Source organism: Pieris rapae, chromosome 10 (assembly GCF_905147795.1).
Source record: "Pieris rapae chromosome 10, ilPieRapa1.1, whole genome shotgun sequence".
Classification (NCBI taxonomy): Eukaryota; Metazoa; Arthropoda; class Insecta; order Lepidoptera; family Pieridae; genus Pieris; species Pieris rapae.
Window position 1 is genome coordinate 6,998,255 of NC_059518.1, and position 25,041 is coordinate 7,023,295.

Consider the following 25,041-nt stretch of genomic DNA (forward strand, 5'->3'; position numbering starts at 1 on the left):
TTTGGGTCGTCATAAATAAATATTAAATTGTGCGTCCCTCGGCGCGAAAGTGAAACTTCGTAACGTCAAAATGAAAATAGGAAACATTCACTCTTGCTTTGTCTCTTTCTATTCAGCAGCAGCGTTTAATGCCAAAAACCCTATACTAATTAAAGGCACTGTTCTCAGCAGACTCAGTTAGCAGTTAACAAGCACATGCTCAATGCTCATTGTATTCTTGCTATGCAGCTGGGTTCACAGTGTGAGCGTCGTTAAATGAGCTGAAATACGTACTAGTTGTTCTATTTTACTTTATAATATTCATTATTTCATTTATAAAGCTATCAATTGTGAATGTTGGCAATGTTAATTACAATTACATTAAAGTTTGTCAGAAAGAAAATAATGTCAGTAAAATCATTTTCTACAACTTCCTATTTTCAATTCCCCATTACGAAGTTTCATTTCGTCCGCGCGGAGGAACTTTACGCACTATTTTTTTTTAACTTTAATGGGCTATTTAATGGAAACGAGACCTTTGACTCAAAACAAAGTTTATGGAAATAATTAGTATACATACTATTATATTTTAATGTAATAACTTAGGCATCAACGTAATGAAGATTGAAGACAATCTTTCACAGACGTCACTGTCAAATGTCAGTAGTCAGCATTCAGCTTACCTATGGCAATTGGCATTGATTGTTAATTGTTAAAGTTTCATAATTTCTTATTCGTCCTGCACGCACAAGGTTTGTGCGTACATATTGTTTGGTCTTGGTAAGTTTTAGAGAATCTTTATTTTTATGGTTAATCTTCTGAAATTTTTCATTATATATTGTTCTCTTGATATTAAATCTACTACATTAAGTTGTTTAGAATTATATTTTGATCATAATGTGAATAAATAGTATAATATGCATGTTATGCATGATTGATGACGAATAAAAATGTTCATAAGCGATATATTTTCTTGCAGTCCTTAAATTTCTTCGAAGTCCCTACACACAAGCAAGATGGGTAGGGAGGACAAGGCTTCTTGGAAATCCAACTATTTTACCAAGATTATCGTGAGTTTAACTTGGCTTTTATAGGTAATTGTAGATACTCTTTAAAATAACTTTTGTAACTTACCATTATTCTTACAGCAACTCCTGGATGAGTATCCCAAATGTTTCATTGTTGGGGCAGACAATGTCGGTTCCACTCAAATGCAGCAGATTCGTATCTCTCTTCGAGGGCACAGCATTGTGCTCATGGGCAAAAACACTATGATGCGGAAGGCTATCAAAGATCATTTGGAGGCTAACCCTGCATTGGAACAGCTTTTGCCCCACATTAAGGGAAATGTCGGTTTTGTGTTCACACGTGGAGATCTTGTTGAGGTTGGTGTTATAATTCTATTTTTATACTTGTATATGGTGGTATTTTCCACGAGATTTAAATACAAATATTTGTCTGTCCTAATACCTGGGAATTCAATATTGTTTCCCTGGCTTCGCTTTCAGACTAAAGTAAATCTTCAACTCTATCCTAGTGTGATTGTCCTACATGACTTAATGCACTGGCAATTTGGAGAAACAGATCACCTTAAGAAAAGATCCAGAAGATCCACCTCAGAAGATTCTGATGACATAGGCATATTTTTCTAGTTATTTCATAGTCATTATTGATGTATTTCTAGGTTCGTGATAAGCTGCTTGAGAACAAGGTTCGCGCCCCTGCCAGGCCTGGAGCCATTGCTCCATTAGAGGTCATCATTCCCGCGCACAACACTGGTCTTGGTCCTGAGAAGACTGCTTTCTTCCAGGCCCTTTCCATCCCCACCAAAATTTCTAAGGGTAAGTGTAGTACAATACCTCTGACAAAGCAATAATTATGCTAATTAAAATTCTTATTTTAAGTCGTAAAAACATTTATGTTTCGTTTAAGCTTAGGTAATCTTAAAACAATATTGTTACCTACTCTCCTATCTATGATCCTTGGCTGCTTTTATGATATAGTTTTGTCTGTTTTAATACCTGGGTATACTATGTTGTTTCCCTGGCTTCGCTTTCAGACTACATAAGTTCTTCAACTCTATCCTAGTGTGATTGTTTAATTAATTATAATTGCACTGGCAATTTGAAGATACAAATTAATGTTAATTACTAAATTTCTGAAGTTTTTTTCTAGTATTAGCATTTATATGATAAATTACTTCCAGGTACTATTGAAATCATCAATGATGTGCACATTTTAAAGCCTGGTGACAAGGTTGGAGCTTCTGAAGCCACCCTTCTGAACATGTTGAACATCTCTCCATTCTCATATGGTCTTGTTGTAAAGCAGGTAAGTAAGTTTTGAAATGGTGTAATTATTTTTTATTTGCGAATTTCAAGTGACCAAAGTGTTGAGTACAATCTGCATGCTCAGTGCTGGTTGAGAATTAGCCTTTGGGAAAAAAATTGTGTGTGCTATATTCTTAGTCAGTGTTGGTATCTGACAATTAAAGTACATACTGACATGTTACTATAATGCCTTAAAGTCTTGACATACACCTACAATCTGTTTCATAGACTAGGCTATTTGTCCTGGCCCCAAAAAGATAATTTTTGACAAGCTACTTCTTTCTTGATTAATATAGTTTTATGCATATATTTTAGGTCTATGATTCTGGCACCATCTTTGCCCCATCTATACTGGACATCAAGCCAGAAGATCTCCGTGCCAAATTCATGGCTGGAGTTGCTAATGTGGCTGCTGTGTCTCTGACCATTGGCTACCCAACTGTGGCCTCTGCTCCTCACTCCATCGCCAACGGATTCAAGAACTTACTTGCTATTGCTGCTGTTACTGATGTTGAATTCAAGGAAGCCACTACCATCAAAGAGTTCATCAAGGTAAATAGAATATTAGAATCTTAAATTTGTCAGAATGATTTTATATCTTGGTACTGCCAAGTTACAGTGCAACAAGAATATTAGCAGGTGTGTAACAGTTTAAATTCTTGACAGGACCCAAGCAAGTTCATAGCAACAGTTGCGGTCGCCGCTCCGGCCGCAGCCGCACCAGCTGAAAAGAAGGAAGCGGCCAAGGAAGAGAAGGAAGATTCCGCGAGTGATGATGACATGGGCTTCGGTCTCTTTGACTAAACACCGTGTTTACTTCTCGACATTAAAAACATCTGTGGCTACTCATCCGTTTTTTGCGCCGCCGGGTTGGACGCCCATATGGCGGCCTCTAACGTGTGAATAAAGCTACTCAGCTGAATTTTGTCTTTTATTTAACTACTCCTCAGAACTTACACAAGTATTTAAACATGTCATTAATGTGGACTGATACTGTTTTTTCGAAGTTTTCATATTAAACTTCATTGTAATTACTATTTAATATGATAATGAAATAATATAAACCATTTGGAACAGCGCAAGTTGTGATATTCAGGGTATTAATGAATTAGTTAATTTTCTTAATATGCTTGGCGCTACCTGCTTTAGCTAAAAGCTATTTTCGTGGAGGTCACCAAAGGTCAATTTAAATGCAAGTCACGCAGTGGCGTAGCTATCATATGGCCAGGTGGTGCAGTGCACCAGGGCCCCGGAGCTCAGGGGGCCCTCAAACCTCAGCTTTGAAAACAATGAGCTACTACACGGAAAAAAAGACACAGTAAATATCGCAGTGTAAACTGCTTAAACAACGAGGTACCCACTTCAATTTACAGTGAAACCGAGAATTTTCCTGTCCAAACTGAGATTTTAACAGTTAGACTGGATTTTTTACAGTTCAATGCACTAAATTCATCAATGTTTCCAGTAAAAGTGTTCAACTGTCAAAATTAGATGATATCACCGATTTTCATACTGTACGCAGCAGCAACGGTTACAGTGTTAGTTGTTACAGTATTGACTACAGAGCGATTCATTTAATTTTACAGTGTGGCACGGTTGTTTCACTGTTCTTTTTACGGTTAGTGACGTTATCACTTGTGTTGCCCAAAATCGGTCTTGGTCTTGTTCTTGCATTTTTGCAAGACCAATACCAATACCAAGACCGCCTTATCGTAGCAAGACCAATACCAAGACTGAAGCCTGCAAGACTTGAGCAAGACAATACTTAATATATACTCTTGCGTCTTGCAGTTAGGACAAACTGAGATTTGGGCGTTATTAAGTAAGTATTTGGTTTCAATCCCGATTTTGAGAGACGTTCCCCAGTATCAAAACCATAGGTATCGTCATAACACTAAACTAAGGGCTGCAGTTGGCAACGTGCCGCTCGAATTGGGCGGGGAATTCTGTTAAAAATCGTTTTTTCCATTAATTAATCTCATCTGTATAATAAATATTCTATATTGTCATGTGCGTCGTTGTTTATTCTATTAAACACATGGAGATTCTAATAGAGACGACGTATGTATTTAGCCTACTAGGGATAAGTTCACTTACTGTTTTCTATTCTTATTCTTATCAATAATTTTGAAGGCCAATATTAGTTCAACCTGCGCGGAAAGAGGGGAGGAGGAGGGCCCGATTCTTTCCCTATGCACCAGGGCCCTTGTCCCCCTAGCTACGCCACTTGAAGTGCCACGCAGTCGTGAGTACAAGATAGTACTTCAATGATTTTTCTTTATTAAAGTCTGAAACTCGGCTGCAGTTATTCATCCGAAAAACTCCTTTGCATAGGTACTCTCCATGGTAATTGCGGTAGAAGATGTAAAATGTACAGTGGCCGAAAGGGCCACTCCTTTCGATTATCAGTCGCTCATGATTTAATTTTAAGGTATCAGACACTGGTAGGATCTGTTAAGAGGGCAAGAAAATAAGGTTTTTTTGTACGTTGTAAGTAAACTTGTCGTGCATACCTGGAATCCGAATTGATAGTTATATATAAATATTACTTGTATTTGTTGTAGAATGCATAAATTTAATTTATATATTTTATCAACATACCATAGCAATGTTATTTGACTGTAGTTTAAGAAATCATTACTTGTCCCGTTCTTACGTAGTCTAGATTGTTAGAATACGTGCCCGTTTTAACAGTACCTACTGTTTAAGAGGTTTGCGGAGGAGGAAATTTCACTGCCTTTTATTTTAATGTTCGTAATATCAAGGCGAGAGCTTTTCTTAAAGAAATTGGTTGAGTTTAATGTTTCAAGATTAGCATTAGTGACTGTAACGTTGCAGTTAAGAATATATTTTTAACTAAATTTACAAATCATGCCAACCATAAATTTTGTATTAAAAATGAACTGTTGAATTTGCTGCAATCCTTATGATTGCTACATTAATAGAAAATTTCATATTCCCTAACATTCGATTAATAATTATTTATATTTTCTTGTATTATATATATATAGTAGAAGGTAGGTACAAGTTTAAAATTATTGTTGATTTGCCTCGATATTTTTTCGACGTAACACGAAACAATAGTTCTGTTATATCAATGTAATATATTGTATATTCTTTGCCGATTAATAGGGATGCCAACAGGCTCGAATTTAATGACGTGGAATAAGTGATACCATGATGATCTTATGTTCCAAAATAAACGTATTTTATTTTATAATAATTCACGTTTGTAGGTACAGCGCCTTACTGCATGTTAGTAAAGCCAATTAAAGTTTACTTTGATTTGATGTTAGTGATTATTTACGTAACACACTAAGTTTTCATTTGGAATATGATTTAACAAAAATAAAACTCATTTCGTGTCAAACGACTTTATTTCTTTGGTTTTTATCCTAAGAACTTAACTGGAAATGGTCATAAGAGCAACGAAATATATCACAATACATAGTTAGAATTTCTATACAAGCGTTACGGAAACAAACACGAAATAAATACTTTATAAAATTTATAATAACTAAAGAAACACCTGAGATTCCTAGCCTGACCAGATTGGTGTCAAAATGGCCCAAAATGGGCAACCACAATGACACCAATATACCTGAGCTAGGTAAATAATACAACAGCCATATAAAAGTCAGTTCCTACATTTTTCCCAAAACACCTGCGCACCTCTATAAAATGAATGAAATGGTCATATACTATTGCAACAAATAGTTTTAGCATGTTTTGTTGCATTTAAAGTGAAAATGACCAATAATACGATAATCAACACTGTTTGAGTAATGATGAAACATGAATTTCGAGAAAAAAGCTATTATATACCGTTTCAATGTATATTTAACACCTACAAGACGAGGACGTTGATTTGATAAGCTGTTTATCGATTAATAGGAACTGACTACATAAACATGATAATAATTATTCAAGCTAGCTTTACACTGTTGTTTTAAATTTTTAATTATGTATAATTTTTTGTGTATAGAAAGTAGGCTAGGGCTAGAATGTTCCATTAACAAACAACTATAACCTATAACATTTTCGCGATTTTAGCCAATAGCACTTTCTTTATACCAAAAAGTGATTTCAATTCGCGGCGGGATTTCGCATTTAATTATATTTCAATATATACAGGTAATGCAAAGCTAGCTTGTCACAAACATATCTGAATAATTTTTAATTTACATATGTTGAAGTGACGCGCTAATCTTAAACCTAGCTGTTATTTACAAAATCTCCCATCGGGACCGTTATGTGTATTGTCAGAGACATCGTGCACTATCCAATATTAATTAAGACAGTCAATGGATTTAAATGAGTGTTATAATTCTAGTGTGATAGTCGCGTTAGTAAATACTTGATTGCACAGAGGAATACACTAATATTGTCATAATTCGGATTGACACCTTTCCCTTCGTAATTTAATACTTTTACCCCACACAGGTGACATATTTTTTAACACCACCTGGAAGGTATTTAAGAACTAAGTTCTACACACACATTAATTTAAAAAAATGAATGAACCAGTTAATCAAGCCAGTAAAAATTAAGTAAAGGAATTAAACTGAAGTCATGTTTCAGTACTTTTACAATTTTCCAAGCGGTGTTAAAAATTATTACCTGTCAACTTCCAATATAATAATCGATATAGTATTGGTAGAATTTTTTATATTAACCTAACTAGTTGCATAGTAAAAATATAGCGTAATACAAATTAAACATTAAATCAGGAAAGAAGTCAAACACCACTATGCCAAATGTGGTATAACCGTTTACCCATCACAGTAAAGATGGCAGATAACTCAATAGAAAGATCGGTTAGTACCAACTTCAAAATAAAAATATTGTTTTGTATTCATAAATCAATAAAACGTCTTTCCACCTGTGACTGGGGGGCGTGTAAAGCTGCTACACCTGTTAAAAGTGTAAAAAATAAATAGAAGGCACATTTAATAACCATTTTACATAATAAAACGGAAGGAAAGAAAAGGAAGGAATGAGTTTTTGAGTTAAAACTTGCCCCATGATCGTATTCGGAACTAATAGAGTAAGGAATATTCCCTTAATGTATATTAAATATGAATATATCGAATTTGACGAGTACTTGACAGAGTTTTTTTTTATGCAGGCATTGTACAAATTCGAAACAATAATCCTATTGAACCTAAAAACAAAATGTAGGGGTGACGTGATCGTCGAAACTAGCCATAGACCTCAAAATTCAATTGTGTTTTTTTTTATAGAACAGGGGGCTAACGGGCAGGAGGCGGACACATATATAAGGAATATGTGTACTAACAATACAATACCTGTATAGTAATTTTATTATAGGACTACATTGCCTTCAAATATAATTATTTAACTAATGTATACAAATAGTATAAATTCTATTTTAAAAGAGTAGGTGTGGAGTTTCAGGCAGGAAGGGGCAACTAGAATCATCTTTATATTTTATTTAATGTTCAAAAATGCCATTTTAGGTGGTCTAATTCTAATAAATGATTTGATTTGCACAGACAATTTCCAACTTGCCTATTAGAAAAACAAATGATTACGAAACAGATACAGAAATATCTAGATCTAGGCTCTGATTCTAGGTTTTAACGCTACTGGTTTTTATAAAAAAATGAAATGCAGCAGTAATACTTTTCTCTATAGTACGGACGCGGAGCACGAAGAATTTCGTACAATGACCTTTGGGCCTACTGCCAGTGGTTAAAAACATTTTTTTTATAAGTACGAATATTAAAAACGGTAGGTTTGATTTTTATTTAGACTAAACGGCTTGATGGATTTATAAAAAGGAAAAGTTGCGACTAAGATTTGGTAAAAAAAAAACAGAAATACTCTTAAAAAAAACATTTTTGCAGACACAACATTTAGGCAGAGGCATCTATTTCTGATGAACTATCAGATGTTTCGCCAGATACGTTACTACTTATATACTATACTATAACATATATACTACTTATAACAAAACAAACCAAAGTACATGTGCACCACCGCATGTCTTTATGGTTATGACTTTAGGTTTACAATCTCTGCTCATCACTGCATCTGTGTGAGCGCAACGGCAATATGTTTATGCGCGAGCGACAAAGACAAGATGAGGGGTCATTATACGAAATTCTTCGTGCTCCGCGTCCGTACTATAGCACTTGCAAGCTACCGTTTTTGTATGAAATGTATGTAATGTTTAGACCTAATAATATATGTATTAGAAAATTTAACGAGAGTAAGGAGAAGTTGCGTTAATAAGTATCCATATAAGCTTACCAATTTCTGGCTGTGAAGGCGCGGACTGGGGCTGCGCGTGCGCAGAGCGAGATCGGCGACTTCTGCGCTGATTCTGGCGACGGACGGACGCTAGTAGGGGCTGAGTGTCATCCACTGCCTCTACTTCTACCGTACTAGAAAATATCATTTCAATTTTATTAGAATCACACTCCCACATACACACCTTCACATAGCCGAATTATGTATTTAATATTTTTTTAATGATTTTTACCTTTTGTAAATGTTTGAAACTTTTTAATATACATTATGTAAGAGAGCGTTCAAGTATTATGTAATGAATTTGGGGGGTATGTGTGTGTGTATAAAACGTAACGATGTAGGAACAGGGATTGCATTATGCGTTATTGTTAATACGTATAATGAGTAATACTTGAACGTAATACTTAAGCTGTGCATGTATAGCAAGGATTCTCTCTCTGCACAGGATGTGTTCTGCTTTAGATTCTATCAAAAACATTGACCCTTTTTCACACTCCTCTACTGCTTTATTTAAAAAAAAATTAAAACAACTGTTAATAACCTAACTCTCACATATATGTGTCGTTGCCATGTTTTGTTTTGTTTGTATGATACAAACAAAACATAGTTATATAAGTGAAACCTATTGTGGATACATCCAATGTGTTTATTTTATGTTTTATTATAAAGATGTATCTGTTTTGTTTCCAAATAAATAAATGTACTAAATAAATAAATACTTACTCTGCACTATTATTAATCTGAGCTGGAGGTGCTTCAACCTATAAAAACAACTTTCATTAACATGACCTATTAAATTAACACCAATATTTTTATTTGACCTATAAAATAAATTCGTATTTATTATAAAAGTATAGTTTTAAGTCGCATAAACTAAACGCCATATTAAAATATCTGTCAATGACATAGTCTGTGCGGAATGGAAACCATCATGGCAGTAATAATATAGACGCCATTTTAATCCACAAAATGACTTTATTTAATATTAAACAAGTATTGTGAACAATATATATGCACTGAAGCGAAAACCCAACCTTCAAACCCCACTACAGTTTTTCCATGCAGATGGGTAAATGTTTAATAAAAAAAAATGGAATAAATAATATTTCTTGCTTTTTCGTTCTCAGAAAAACATTATAATCTGAGCCAATTCTCTGGAGTATTTCTATCAATTTACCATGTCGTACATTATCAAATGCCTTCTCATAATCGACAAAACAGACGAACAGATTCCTATTCATGTCGAAGCATCTCTGTATCAACAGTTGATAGCCAAAGAGAGCGTCTCTCGTTCCTAAGCCTGTTGCTAAATTGGGTGTAGGATAGTATCGATTCACATTTTGAGTATATCCTACTATGTATCTCTTTCAGAAAATTCTTGAAGTGAAACTTCTTTAAGCACGCTTGACTTGGGGAGTAAGCTGGCGAACGCGTGACGTAAGCGTTACGAAAAGTGTGATCGGGCAAGGCGAACGGAAGTTGAGTGGGGGATATAGGCAAGAGACAGCAGTGCCCGCGCACATTTTCTTTCTCTCTTCCTCTCATAGCTAAATAAGTTCCGTATATCTAAGCACACTGCAGGCCTATTGTCTGTATCACAGTGTAGGAGCAAGAAAGAGAGCAGGGCGCGCGCACATTTTCTTTCTCTCTAAAATTAATATACGTATGTATATGTCCATACATGTATATATTGTACACACACATATACATGTATATACATACAGATGGAGCGAAAGAAGTTTCACTTCAGTCGTGTGGTCATAAGCACCCTCGTTTTTTTTTCTAAGGGCTCCCCACTACACCTTCTAACACCTCACAGTCTTTCCACTATCTGCTACCTATGGACCCCGGTAGTAGCTCACACCTAAGACCTATATATTTTTTTAATAATAAAAATTGTACCTCAGAATTATTAGTTTCCTGTTGTCGAGCCCTCAGTCGCGCGATGTACCGCGTTGCTCTCACGAAAGGGTTTTCCCGTTGTTCCTCAAATGTACCACCCTGTGTTCAGAATATTTCTTAATATAATATTTGAAATCCATAAATTCAAGTAAATAATAAAAATGACTATTAACCGAGGTCGTGAATTAAAATTACGGCACGGGAGGAATTTTGAAAGATTTCAAGACACATTGATTCAGTCACAAAAAAAAAGTTTATTTTAGAACATTAGATCATCAAGGTATCACTTATTCCACGTCATTAAATTCGAACCTGTAGGCATCCCTACTCATCAGCAAAGAAGACAAAGGGTGTAGGCCGACAAAAGCCGGCATCACATCACATAACATTCCATTACATATTAACTGTAAATTATTTTATTGACTTACTAACAATTTTTGAATAAAATTCAATATTAAAAGCAATTTAACTTTGCACATACACTAGCACAAGCCGAGGCTAGAACCTACGACCTCAAAAGAGAGATTCGCGTCAAGGCTTTAATGAACGAGAATTTAATTCGCAGCAATAACAAAAAAGATTTTTTGTTATTGCTCCGAAATAAAAAGCTCATATTATGGCAACTCCACTGAAATGTATGAATGAGAACCTGAGTATCGTTTCCCTCCTGCGAGTCCCCCACAAGTGGTTCCGTATCATCCGTATCGGAGTCAGGGTGAGGGCGTCGCCTTTCCCCAGCGGCAAACACGCGCCGCTTACAGACGGGACACACGCGGCGATTTTGAGTTAACCACGGGTCAATGCACTTCGCGTGGTACGCTGGGATTTTAATAAAGAATAAGATAAGCTGGAGAAGTAGAGGTAAATAGCGCCAAAAATCATGACTTATTTCCTCATTTATTATGAAACACATTTGAAGCATAAAGCGATTTTTATATTCCGTAGAATTCTGACATTTCATAAATGTTGCTACTAAAAAAGTCTCCACCGAGAAGGGGAGAAGATTTGACATATTTAAGGGCGCAATAAAAAATAAAATGCTACATATTTCTGTTTCAAAAAGCTACATCTATAATATTTACTTCCTTAAGTGACCTAACACAAAAATAACAAATATTACAATATCACGAACAATATATCGAATTAATATTAATTACTTTATTTTATTCTTTAGCTGGCATCACTGCCTACTAATTTCATGTTAAGTAAACCTTTTTAATAAAATAAAATGTAATATTAACTAGTATGTTTTAACAAAGTTGAAAAGGGACGTATTTATCACTCGCCGTTAAAACTTTTGATGTGGAACACCACACTTAATTATATTGATACATTGACTAACAAATAAAAAGTATTTATAGACTCGGATGTTCAGACTCGTCATATTTCGTTATTGAAAATCCTACATTGGAATAAGGCATCTATTCTGAATGGAAAAAAGCATTTGATTTCAGCTATTACATAATTATAAAACAAATGCATTCATTATTTAACAATGAAACTGTAAAAGTTCGCAAAAGGCTAGAAATCTAAATATTAAATATAAAAAAAAAAATATGTGCATACACAAAGTTATATAAAGAGATATTCACCATGTGCACAAGGAAGTACTCGTAGCCTCTCCCCTTCCTGGTAATCATCAAGGCAAATAGCGCATGTCTCGTAAGGGTCCCCTTTGCTGAACTTGCAAGTAGGAATCTTTTTAAGCGAGCGATTGGGAAGACGATGCCGGTTCGCGCGCCGCCGGTCTTTTATACATTTCACTATCTGAAAATGGCTATGATTTAATCAATATTATTCAATGGCAAATCCAGAGTTTAAAGGTCTGTTTGTGTTTTTACAAAAGAGTCACAATAATGGTTGCCCAGCGACACTAACTGTGAACCAACTATTCTCGATTAATCGGCGGCCTTTGATTTTGATGATTTGATTAAAGGCGGAATGCCTTTGCCACAAGGGCGGATCAAGATTTCGTGTCACACAAATTTTTATCATTCAAAATACGAATAAGACCACACATACACAAAATGTTCTTATAATGTACTAGTATTTATCAGACTGGATTAATTTATAGAGAATCTATAAATTCGCTCACAAAAGCTATTTTGTAAAAATATAAAAAAAAATGATACAGCAAGACTCCTAAAACTCCTAGTCATAACTAGTTTTTATTGAATTTGTTAGTGTTATATAATTAAAAAAGTCTATTTCATAAGAACCATTGAGATGAAAAGAGAAAGAATGATTTTAATTAATGTTTAAATTCAAAAGCAAATGTTGTCATAGATGGTTAAACAATAAAGCCGATAAATATAAAAATAATTACCATAAACACAAGTATGACTATCAAACACAACACGACCACTATCGCAAATGGCAGAAGTAGGTGTGTGTTGATGTTAAACGGAAGATCACCGTTCACCATTATATAGTACCTGAAATTCAATTTTTTTATTTTAATTACTAATTAATTTGAAGATAAGTTTAATCATAATGTTATTTCTATGAAGGGACACTAAAAACTTGATTTGAAGACCCTGGATGGAAGTGAAACAAGTAAGAATTAAAGTATTTTAATTTATAAGCATATAAGAAAAAATATTAAAAAGTTATATATTATGCAATATGTAGGCGAGTTACGCATTCAATAACACATGCACATTAATGCGAATTTTATTTTGCGATTCGATTTATATCATAGGTTTTTAAAATTAAAATCCCTTTAAACTCCTAACATTTAAAGTTGGATATGGATACTATGTCAGTGACCCACCCAGGTCATGGGTTTCTTCGAGCCCACGTGTCCCATTTTCTATTTTGTCTTTTTTATTTAAAAAATATATAACAATAGGTATCATCTTTTTCAACCAAAACATATCACCACAAGATTTAATATCAGTATACGATTATTGCACTCTATAATTGTCTATGGAGAGTTTGGCGATACAGGGCGTTGGCACTTCATCCCTCTATTCAAACGTGATTAATTTTACTGTTTGTTTAACATAAGTCCATGTCCATTCGACTTAGGGTCCTTCAAGAAAAGAGCGTACCAATTCTTGAAGGGCCGGAAACGCTCTTGCGAGCCTTCTGGCAATGCGAGTGTCCATGGACGGCGGTATCACTTAACATCAGATCAGCCTCCTTAAAAAAATGAAGTGTTTTAAACTAACTTATTTTCCTTAAGATTCTAAGCTAAACATACAAACAAACAAAAATCGGATTGTTAGACTACTACAAAGATTGTATGCCTATATAATGAAATAGTTTAGATAAGGCGCCATTTCGTACTAGTAAAAATACCTCGCGTACAAAAGGTATATAACAAAATTGGAGTGAGACCGGTGGTACTCACCGGTTAGTATAATTATACTCTTCGGATAAGATGATCCCAGCTACGTCACTCACGAACACCGAGGGTATATCTATTCCCACAGGATTACTCGCCGACATTGTCTCTGAAAAGTTTATTTTATAAAAAGCTTATAACATATTTTAATATATTTACACTAAAATGATTTTGGGTACGAAAGAAAAACGTATTATTCCTATAATAGGATTGGTAGCAAAAACATAAAAAAACAAACGTTTTAAGTACCTATACATTACCCAGGATGTAATTTGTGTAATTTTATTAAATTACAGTCATATCGAGTGCATTGTTCGTTAAATGTCCGCACTAGCCCATTATGACTACGAGCAATCATCGAAGTAATAAATAGTTATTTTGTAAGGCCAAATATATAAAAATAATTTCAGAAAAGAATGAATAGCATCAGGTATTGATCACCATCCTGGTCAAGCAGTGACTATTGTGAAAGGCATTTTAAAGTCGTAATTTTAACTTCAAAAATATACAGACAAGACATTTAATAAATTTACGCAAATAATACGGAGAACGGAGTTAAATCTTACTTTATATATTTATATTTCGGGCAACCTGGGATATGATTGTTTGGCTTACATAAATGTAATATTATGTATAAGTATAGAAACGTTTTTTATCTCTCTGTTTGTTGTAATGTTTTTGTATTGAATGTTTTTTTAAACTCATTAGTTAATAAGAAATTTTCAGAAATTTGTAATGTGGTGTAGCCCTTGTGGTTGTGTTTACTTGTGTCCGTACTTGAGTGTATTTATAGTGTTAAAGCAATAATAAAAAAAAATTATTCGAATTTAGAACTCTTACACAAATATATAGAAACTTGTTTAAAATATCAACTTACATAGATTTGTCGAGCCATGGTTTTCCCCTAACAGTTTTTAACGTGTATCATTAAGCGCATGCACTGAAGAACTGTTATCTGAGACTCCGATAGCTCATTACTCGGTTATTTACGTTTAATTATCTATACAATGCACATGTATTGTATAAAATACAATTTATGTGCATCACCTAAAATACGCAATGAAAACATGTTTATTTATAACTTTTAAAAACGCAATGCGAAATTTTTTTCGAAACCTTTAATACTCTTCAAATGCTTACTTAATTTTTTTAACTACTGTACCGCGAGTTTATAAGTTCCGACCTTTAACTTATAATACCATAGAAAAATGTATCCTTACTATCCAGTCTATATAAACAAGGTCTAGGAAAATAAGTTGATAAAAAAAGCAAATATCACTTACCTAGGTCACTAGAGTTGACATTATGTACTATGGCACAGTGGAAGCCAGCCGCCTGCGCATTGCGGACTTTTACTTCGAAACTGCAGTTGTATCTGTGAATAAAACATATTTTCCTGTGCACTACACTATATTGTACCAATTACGACCCTGCTTTATTATACAGTACAAAATTACGTAAGGACTTTTAAGATAGGACTTTAAGCTTAAACACCATCCCACCACCTGCAAGCCTGGCATGGGAGGAGTCCCATCTGCTCGTTTGCCTTTACTTATAAAAGGAGCGTCGTGTTTATTTGTCTTAATGTCAAAATTAATGACGTTTACTCAAACTCACCTAGCAACTAGCGCAATCCAGTTTCCAGTAAAGTTCTCGTCAATAGGTGGTTTGGTCATGACGCCGCAGCCATCTGCCGGTTCGCCCACCACGAGGAAGCCGCGGAGGCCCTCGACTGGCAAATCCGGACCGAAACTAGCAGGCATGTCACGGAATTCATCTGCTATCTGTGAATTAGAAGAAATTATAGGTTATACATTGTTTTCATTTAAAGGGTTTTTAAAATTGAATTCAAAATAGGAATTCGGGAATAAAGACTTGTTTACTTTTTATAATTGTAGTTGTTTCAATTAACGTCAATGTAGAATTATATAATGCGAAGACTAAATTAGTTATGATCAAATATCATCTCAGTAATATATTATAGGATATTCAGACAAAATATGAGTAAATGGCATCTAAAGTAAGATTAATACTACCGTTCGTTAGTATAAGAATTTGTACACTTACAAAATGCTGAATGCCCATGATGTGCATAACTTTAATAGCATTAACAGCTATGTGGAATCTCATTTTGTTGGGATTTCGACACTTTACATTATAAACGTTCACTATTTCATCCGATTCCACTTTTACCAGGTCCACGCTCCGTTTCGGTATTCATAAAAGTCCTTTGATTATATCTACGCGAAAACTAGACCTAATTGTTGTTAATTTAACACATAATTAAATTAACTGCGTATGTATTTAACGTATTATATGAAATTAAACATATTACCCACAAGTTCCTTTTTAATAAATACTAATTCGGTTTTATGGTTCTGTTTCAACTGAAGTACCTACTAATGTCACTTTTTATGACTGATTGTAACTCCCCTTTAACAGAAAGAGACACTGTAAATTTAATGTTTTATAATGGGAATGTAAAGCTATTGTTGTGTATTAACAATTGATATAACATGAAATATTAATACTTATCTGTCTCTATAAGCATTTACGAATTAAAAAGTTTAAACCTTAATAAAAAGTACGTTAATAGGCAAAAAGCATTTATAAAACCGCGTGACAGATGTTCATGGATAACGGATTTCGTTTAACATCTGCATGAACGAAAGATCCAATCGAATAGTCAGTGAAATAGACTTAACAATTATAGGTATGAAAAACTTGACTTGGCTTTGTGAGTGTATTTGGAACTAAACGAAAGCTATAATGTGTTCAATATCGAACACAAATCATAGGATAAAACCATAGAAAACTCTGTTTTAAGTTTTCTACTGTTTTAGTTCTCTTTAAAAGGCGAGATATAGGTTTTTTTTAATGCACACTACAATGAAAAAAGTGTTGTGTGCAGTGTTGCAATTTTTTTATCAAAAAACATTCCAGCCAAGGGAAAAAATATAGCTTGCATTTAGAAAAAAAAGAAAAAAGAAAGCTATGGCCGCGTATAATAATTATACGAAACTTTTAAGTTTAGCCGTTAGCGCGTAGCTACAAGTGGCTCTGTAAGATTTTCAATCCAAAAATAGTAGACCTACGAGATAGTTTACAATCTTTATCATTACGAACAATCACAGATTCTAAATGAGTTTAAGTGTTAAGCCGTGATATCATTAACAGTGTAATAACACTTGAATGTCGATCCACCGCATACATTTTAAGATCCTTGAACTTAAAAATCATTTGTTTGCGCATACTTTATCCAAGCCTGGATAGCGATATGACGTTGTCAGATAATGGCTTGCAAACGTATTGTTTATGAGGCATAGTATTTAATTATGATTTGCTCGTATTTTGTTTTAATAAGAATTTTTAATGATTTAAGGTCGTACGTTGTTGCGTTTATAAGCTAGTGATTTATTTTTGTAAAAAAATTTACTAAATCATTTACTGTAATTCGAAACAATTCGATTTATCTGTCAACCTGAATACAAAAAAAAAACTGGCAAACATTTTGGCTTTAACCATTGAAGTTTGCATCAGGGCAAAAAAGTCAAAGTACATAACAGGAATCTAGTTTGCTCAAAAACAGTGATCATAAGCGCTGTATCGCCAAAATTCTAAGAAGATGGAACCATTAGAAGTATATGAGACCTATGACTCTTTATCGGCCGATAATTTAGTTGATAGTAGGCAAGTTGTATTAAAAAAGGCAATACAAAGCTATGAATTATGTTGCTTATACATGGAAACGGAAGTCCTTCATCAGTTCAACTATGATTCCTATGTAATAACTCCTGCTTCCATCCGCCGTACTGTGAGCTTACGGCCGTTAACACCATATGCCGATCCGCTGTTATAATATAACTAATTGAGTTATCTGGCCTAAATACGTTAATACTAAAAAACAAAATATATATAAGTAATTAGACTGTATCACTCGTAATTATTTGAAAGACCTAATCAATTTTTATAACGACGCTGACGCATTTTCCACTACCGTCCATATCCAAAATATTACAAATATCACATGTAGGTGAACGGGTAAACTTTTACGAAAAAGACCACAACATTAAACACCAACAGTTAACACCAAAACTTGACCACAATGCAACTAGAAGGTGCTCGATATTGCTTTATTTATCTATTGGAAATATTCCTCTGACAGATAAGATAGACAATCCTATATAAACATTGGGTTAAATTAGTTAAAGAAATCATAATAATTCATTTTGTGAGCAAATGACGTAGTTTAAGCACCGAATAGATGAAAATGTTGAAAGGACTTGGTAATATTTTGTAGTACTGGCATTTTATTTCTCGCTAATTTACTCACATGCAATCTCTAAATATTTATTTGATACTTTTCCTATCTTCCAATTAAGAATAACATTTTTATTAACTATCTACATAATATATCAACTCACATAACGTCCGGATGGGACAGACGCTTCTGTTCTATTGATAATTTTTAAGATCACCTGTCAGCCTTCTTTGTCTGACGCAAAATTCGGTTTTTGGGCCTAATAAGGCTTTCTTTAAGTGTTTCTTCTTGGTTTAATTGAATAGATATATCATATTCGTATAATGATAGGGTTTCAAAGGCATTAAATCTCCGGCCCAAAATCGATTTACATTTATTTATACGAGGCCGATTATAAAATTCGTAATAACTTCACTGAAAGAGTTAGGGTATGGTATGTATTGCCAAATGGCCAACTAGTGAAATCAAACATTACCGATAGTGTGAAGGCTGCATTGCAATAGAACGATGCATTAGGTACTGTAGGATCCATATTTTCATGCATGTTTTATTAGGGTTTTTTTGACTATAAATCATGTTTTTGACGATAGATTTTTTTTTTATAGAACAGGGGGCAAACGGGCAGGAGGCTCACCTGATGTTAAGTGATACCGCCGCCCATGGACACCCTCAATGCCAGAGGGCTCGCGAGTGCGTTGCCGGCCTTTTAAGAATTGGTACGCTCTTTTCTTGAAGGACCCTAAGTCGAATTGGTTCGGAAATACTTCAGTTGGCAGCTGGTTCCAGATTTATTTAAAGAATATGCTATTCAAAAGTGTTTTTTTGCTTAGCGCAAAAGGTGAAATGCATCTTAATGCGCAAAACTAGAAACAATATTTGACGGAAGCCTATTTTAAGTACATTATTAATACATATGTATTTTTTTTAATATAACCTGGTATCTTTTTTTGCGATATTCTGCATTTACCGTTTACATTTCTGTCTACCATCTTCTTAAATATGACCTTGCGACGTCATCTAACCATAATATATATGTAATTATATGCTTACTACTTATATTTGGTCGTAAAACCGATAGTCGCGAGAGCCGATGACGTGGTTAGTACCTAATACAATAGAATACAGCCAGGACCTTTTATTTGGTCAATATAACCGGTATGTTGTTCTAAACGATGTCGCCGAAACGCTTTTGACTGTACTTCTAAAATATGCGTCAAAACTCAAACTCCATTGACATTTCAACCTTTCCATATTCCTCTTTAAAGACCCTTCGTGTTATACACAGAATAAAGCTCGGCTTTGTTTAATGACTACGCTAATGCTTAGATAAGGCTATTAAGGGATTAGGTGTGGCTTTCAATGTGCCCCACTTTTATACATTTTCTGATGTAGGCGCCGGTATACATATTGCTATATACTATATTAATATAATTATATATTCAGATTTTTAAGTAAGATAGTTTACAGAATTTATATTCAGTTTTATATCGGGCCACGACTTACAAGTTTTCACACAAAAATATAAAATAAATAAAAATCAGTGGCGCTACAACCTCTTTAGTTCTTGGCTTCAGATTCCTGAATCTGTTTCAAGATCATTTTTAAATCGAATAAGCAAGTAGTAATATATCGTAATTTAATTTCTTATGTTATAGATATTCGATCGAATATTTTCTAGATTAGGAATACAGCCGTTTTAGGATAACTATTGTTTTTACCTTTTTTTTGTTAACCTATGCGGATACTTTATATTTTTAAGTTTTAAGTAAATGTTTATAAGTACCAAATAGTTCTGAATTGTATTTTTTATTTTTATGTTTAGATTATTTACGTCAGGGTTATCTGACACGGCTTTAAATAGACTATATACATCCTTTGTCATTTTCTTCTTCCTTAGTCTTATAATTTAAAAAATAGACTTACTGTATGCGGTACATCCTGGGTATACACAATAAGATTCCCTTTGACATAGGTAAGAAAGCCTAAAAGGCCTAGAAGGCAGGTGTTGATTGACTGCTGCATTTTTACTGCATTACCGCTTAACTGCAAGGTGAGTTCCTAATGAATCTTCTTTGTTGATACTGTCTCATTGTTCTATGCACTGTAACAATTTTAGGTAAATTATTTTAAACTTATTAACTTATTCTATTTGTTAACAATTGTTGTAAGCTCGGTTTGTATAAATTTCAACTCTGGAGCAAAGGTTTTGCAGGCCATAAAAAAAAAATTCCTGGTCTGGGGGGTTTACAACACAGAATTTTATATTATACCATTAAATAATATAGTAGTGATTAGATTCAAGTCTATCTTGTTTTCAGTTTCACATTGATTGGCTGAGTCTCCAGTTTTAAGCATCAACAAGGTAATTTTTACCTGACTTAAAAACATCAACATCACAACAAGTGAGTTTACAATTCGACGCAAAATTTTTGCAAGCAAAACAGAAAAAGTATAAGCAATATATGAATAATTAATTATGTAGACAGTCAAAGGATACTGGTTTAAAAATATCTTTTCTACTTTATTCCACATTTGTAAAGGTTAAGTTCATTCTTAATACCAATCAGTATTACTCTCATATCATTTTATTTATTTTCAGATTACCTTGAGAACTAATAGGATCTTCCTAATAATTGGAGAAAATACACCAGATATTATGTGTATTTTAATACAGTTTACCGAATTTTGTGCCATCAAACTTATTGCATCTATATAACTATTATTAACTCTATATAGAACATTGATATTGTAATAGAATTTTTTACTGTAATGTCAAAGAGATTTATTTTGTATAACATATAAAAAAAAGAAATTGTTTTAAGAGTTTTTAAACTTGGTCTGGCATAACTCATATATTTCATTCAACATTGTACCCTATACAAAAATTGTCAACCTATACAAAAATTGGCCAAGAAGTAGTGAAAATATGAAAAAGATAATTACAAAAATCTAGTTTACTTTATCAACATATTTTTAAAAAACTGATAAAAACATCATCTTCCATGTTTTATTAGTGTTAATCAATTGGGTGTTAATATGTTGTAACAAGTAATAAAATCTGTAATAATAACATCATTAAACAAATGAGTAGTCAAATATACTGTATACAACAATTCTTTTACAGTATTTTGTGTATGACACACTGTGTAAAATCTTTAATATTCATACTTAGTTATTCTGTTTTATCTTTGCATGCAACATAATTGATATTATAAATTATTTAAACCAAAATGAGTTCAATGTTTTCAGTAATAAAGTGTAAGTTAAAATATATGATTGTAATTGGAATAAACTTCACATAAATTACAATGTTATGTGTTGACTTATTAGTTAAGTTGTTGTTTCATTTTTTTAGTATAAATAGGTAAAAAATTGTTACCTGTGCTTTATGTTAATGTTTGAATGTGTTGTCCATTTTTGGCTTTTGTGTATAATGTATTTGTTTGTATATTGTTCAGTGAGTAGCCGTAGGAAAACTGATGAGCAAATAAATAAATAAAGTGATGGTTATTTTTTGTTTGGTGTCAATTCTTTGGTCAAATCTTAGTGCCAATCAATATTAAACTGCCCCTAAGATTATTAGTTTAGCAGTCTGACCTATATTTATTTTTACCATTTTGAGGAACAGTACCTAGTGAGCAGGTATTTATTTTTAATTAGTGGGCTCAAACAATTCCCATTAAATAAACTATTTCATTTACAGATTTGTTCAACAGTATTGCAGAATTAGACATGAGTACACTAATCACAGGAGCTTCAAAGGCTTCCCTTTCTAGGTCTTTGTGTTTCTCCCTGACAGAGGCAAAGGTTACTAGTACCTTGCATTCTAGACAGGATTAGTATCAAACTGTAGTAGTATCATACTAACCACATTATATTAAAAACCTTTACATATTGTAAGCCTGCAAAAGGATATAACACATATTTTTCCAATTATTGTTAACTAGCAGAAGCCCACAAAATTGTTTGTGTAGAACTTTATTGGACTGATTTGGTTTGGATTTTATAATAACTCTAATGTAATATAAAAAACATAGACTACTATGCCTGGTGGATAAAAATATAAGGTGTATGTTGGACAATAAAATTTGTAATAAATTTTTTTGTACTGATTGTTCATAGTAGGAAATTGTTTAATAGTGTGGGATTATTGGAGATGGCCATACAAAACAAGGATGATAAAAATTAGTTTATATATAGGACTAGGTAATTATAAACAAGAAACTATTAAAAAAAGAAAACTCGTCAAGGAAGTGACATACATACATAATAAAAATTAACCAAATATAAAAAAATTATGTTATTTTAATACTATTTACAATAAAAACATAAAATGCATGAATTTGGGAACTGAGTTGAAGTAAGAAATGTTAATATTTTTAACACACTTATGTTACTTTGAAGTAAACAAAATCATGAGATGAACAAAGAACAATTAAAAATGAATAATACATACCTACATCCACTGACCACTATACAATATTATGTTTGATGCAATAAGTTTGATGTGAAATGAAGCAGGCACAATTAATATGTGTATTCTTCATTACGCATGACTAGACCTGTGTTAATAATCAAGAGCATTTCATAAACAATGTATTTGAAGACACTACACTTATCAAAACATCTTTAAGCACAGAGATAAAGATTGCCTGGGATCGGTCGTATAATAATCAATGGTATAAAAACGTGTTTTGCGAGTGATAACAAAGCAGTTAATAACAAACATCTAATGTTACTGCGACTTAAACGTCGCAACGAATGAAGTAACTGTCTAATATAGGACACCGAGCCTAGCTCTAATCTAATTTAACAATGAAACAGACACAACATCAACGAATCACGTGTATAAAGCGAAAATAAAATAATTGTGATATTAAAATTACCACTATTCATAATCCTCCATTATTTAGGCAGTACAAAAAAAACAATAATTGAGACTTACTGTAACTTTGAATTAAAGGCTCACTTTTGTATACGAAACAACGGAGATTTTTTTGTAAAAGTGTAAGGTTTTATAGATTTATTAAATAATTAAAACACAAAGTTTTAATTGCGACTGATCACTCATCGCCAGAAAATTGTGTCAAACTCATATTCAAAATGGATTATCAAGTGTCACTTGTAGAATGTCAAAATAACAAAGACAAGTATTAAAATATGTCAAGTATACATTTGGCGCAACTAACTTTTTAGTAGTCTGTACTCTGTAGTAGTTTTGAGGAAAACACGAAAAAACCACTTATTTACACCCTATATACACACGAAGAATATAATTGACATTGAGTTGGCTCTTATGCTCTACCAAAATGGTCACTACATCACATCTTTTTGTATAAAACATAATTGTTATAGTTTTTAATACTTCACTTACATCTAGTAATGCATAATTAAATACTACTAAGTAAAATAAAACAACAAAAGACTTAGAGTAAATTAGAGTGTCCTTCTCTATTTTTACTCTAAGTCTTTTTGGCTTGCCAACTATAAGCCCAGCTTCTGGTGGACTGTAAAAAGTGTACTTATTTAATTTTAAATGGATTAGAGTGAGACCTAAGATTCTAATAACACTACAGATCCCTAAGCCTTACAGTGAATATATAAATAAACACGGGACGCTAATTAAGGACTTAAAGGAGTAGTCGCCACATTGAAAGAAAGCGAAAAATTAATTAGATATCGCAATTTGCAAATCTGATTTATTGTTATTAAACGATATCTTAAACATTACTTACAACAACTCACACATATATAATACAATTCTTGTCAGCAGCAGGTGTATCGCGCATTTATTTTCATTGTGACCGTATCTGCTGCCTTAGTTATTCTTTTTGATGATTTAATATCTCTTCATCTCTATGGTGAGAGTTTGAACACCGATGACACAACGTAAAAAGTGGAGGCCTTTGAAGAATACGTTAATTCATTAATATTTAAAATTAAATATTTTTCTTACCGCCCGCTGTAAGTTTTCTTACCGCTTGTTTATTTTAAAATTCCCTCTGGAATCATACAGGTATATTCATTTAATGAAGTTCACCACACCATACATGTACTAAATAAGTATGAGTTACAAGCTATCTTTCCTAAAATATATTACAATTATGATAAACATAAATGTTACAAAATATATAAAATAAAATTCTTACTAGCAATTTTTTGCCTACTGTTAATCGAAATTAAACTTCAATGAGAAGCAAATGATAGCTTCGAGATTTTATAGTAGAAAAAAAAGTAATGCCCAATTAACGGATCAAGTTTGTTGCAAAGCTACAATACAGATTTCCGGTATCCCGGTCATATAGGCTCTTTAGTTTATAGTGCTATAGACTAAAAAGCGTATTTTCTCATACAAGCAAATTAAGTAAAAATTGATCGATTAATTTGCTAATTCAGTCATACTAGACATCGGTGTAAAACGGCAACGCATTGTCGAACAACTTCTATGCGATTAAATAAATACCTACATAGGCATGTTACATATCCATTCCCTCGCTTAGCCCCGCATAACTAATACCGATACCCCTCTGACGCAACACCTTAATAAAAGGAGATGGATAACATATACCAACAGCTTTGATCGGACAGATCACATTGGGCCGGTCAATTCTCAATTAGTAATAAGTTTGAAATAAGAGGCTTTTCATCAAATCTCAAGTAGTATTAAGTATAATATAGATAATTGTCGTGCACCTAATATCGGGCCGACTTAATTGTCATACTTAGTTAAGTTATCAATAATTGTATAACTTTAATTAAATTATTTAAATAAATTTTGTTTTTTTTTGGGTTCACCGCTGGCCCTCATTTCAATTAAATACGTAAATATTATCCTAATAAATTGAGAATAAAAACATACGATTGTTTACTTTTAAGATGTTCGGAAGTGTCATATGAATATTTCAATAAATCTCAACTATGTATCGTAAGAGCCTACGGCCAGA

General features: G+C 33.1%; 2 protein-coding genes across 5 annotated transcripts; one reads left to right on the forward strand and one right to left on the reverse strand.

The window, feature by feature from the left end:
* Positions 1–627: 627 nt before the first annotated feature.
* LOC110993460 (60S acidic ribosomal protein P0) lies at positions 628–3,231 on the forward strand. Its single transcript, XM_022259738.2, has 7 exons — positions 628–759; positions 959–1,049; positions 1,128–1,364; positions 1,664–1,820; positions 2,186–2,310; positions 2,625–2,861; positions 2,976–3,231. Exons 2-7 carry the CDS (start codon positions 996–998, stop codon positions 3,111–3,113), a joined length of 948 nt encoding a protein of 315 aa, XP_022115430.1. The 5' UTR covers positions 628–759; positions 959–995; the 3' UTR covers positions 3,114–3,231.
* A 2,436-nt stretch (positions 3,232–5,667) lies between these two features.
* LOC110993466 (E3 ubiquitin-protein ligase RNF13) lies at positions 5,668–23,200 on the reverse strand. 4 transcript variants are annotated; one of them, XM_022259747.2, is made up of 13 exons: positions 23,043–23,196; positions 22,554–22,659; positions 20,021–20,198; positions 15,454–15,620; positions 15,120–15,211; positions 13,843–13,945; positions 12,814–12,922; positions 12,080–12,254; positions 11,137–11,306; positions 10,488–10,586; positions 9,309–9,346; positions 8,586–8,719; positions 5,668–7,223 (listed from the first exon to the last, which is right to left on the reverse strand). In XM_022259747.2, exons 3-13 carry the CDS (start codon positions 20,117–20,119, stop codon positions 7,165–7,167), a joined length of 1,245 nt encoding a protein of 414 aa, XP_022115439.2. In that variant the 5' UTR covers positions 20,120–20,198; positions 22,554–22,659; positions 23,043–23,196; the 3' UTR covers positions 5,668–7,164. The 4 variants fall into 4 exon arrangements, with proteins under 4 accessions (XP_022115439.2, XP_022115438.2, XP_045485720.1 ...); XM_022259746.2 differs by lacking the exon at positions 22,554–22,659 and having other exon boundaries at positions 23,043–23,200; XM_045629764.1 differs by lacking the exons at positions 22,554–22,659; positions 23,043–23,196 and adding an exon at positions 22,984–23,002.
* Positions 23,201–25,041: the final 1,841 nt, after the last annotated feature.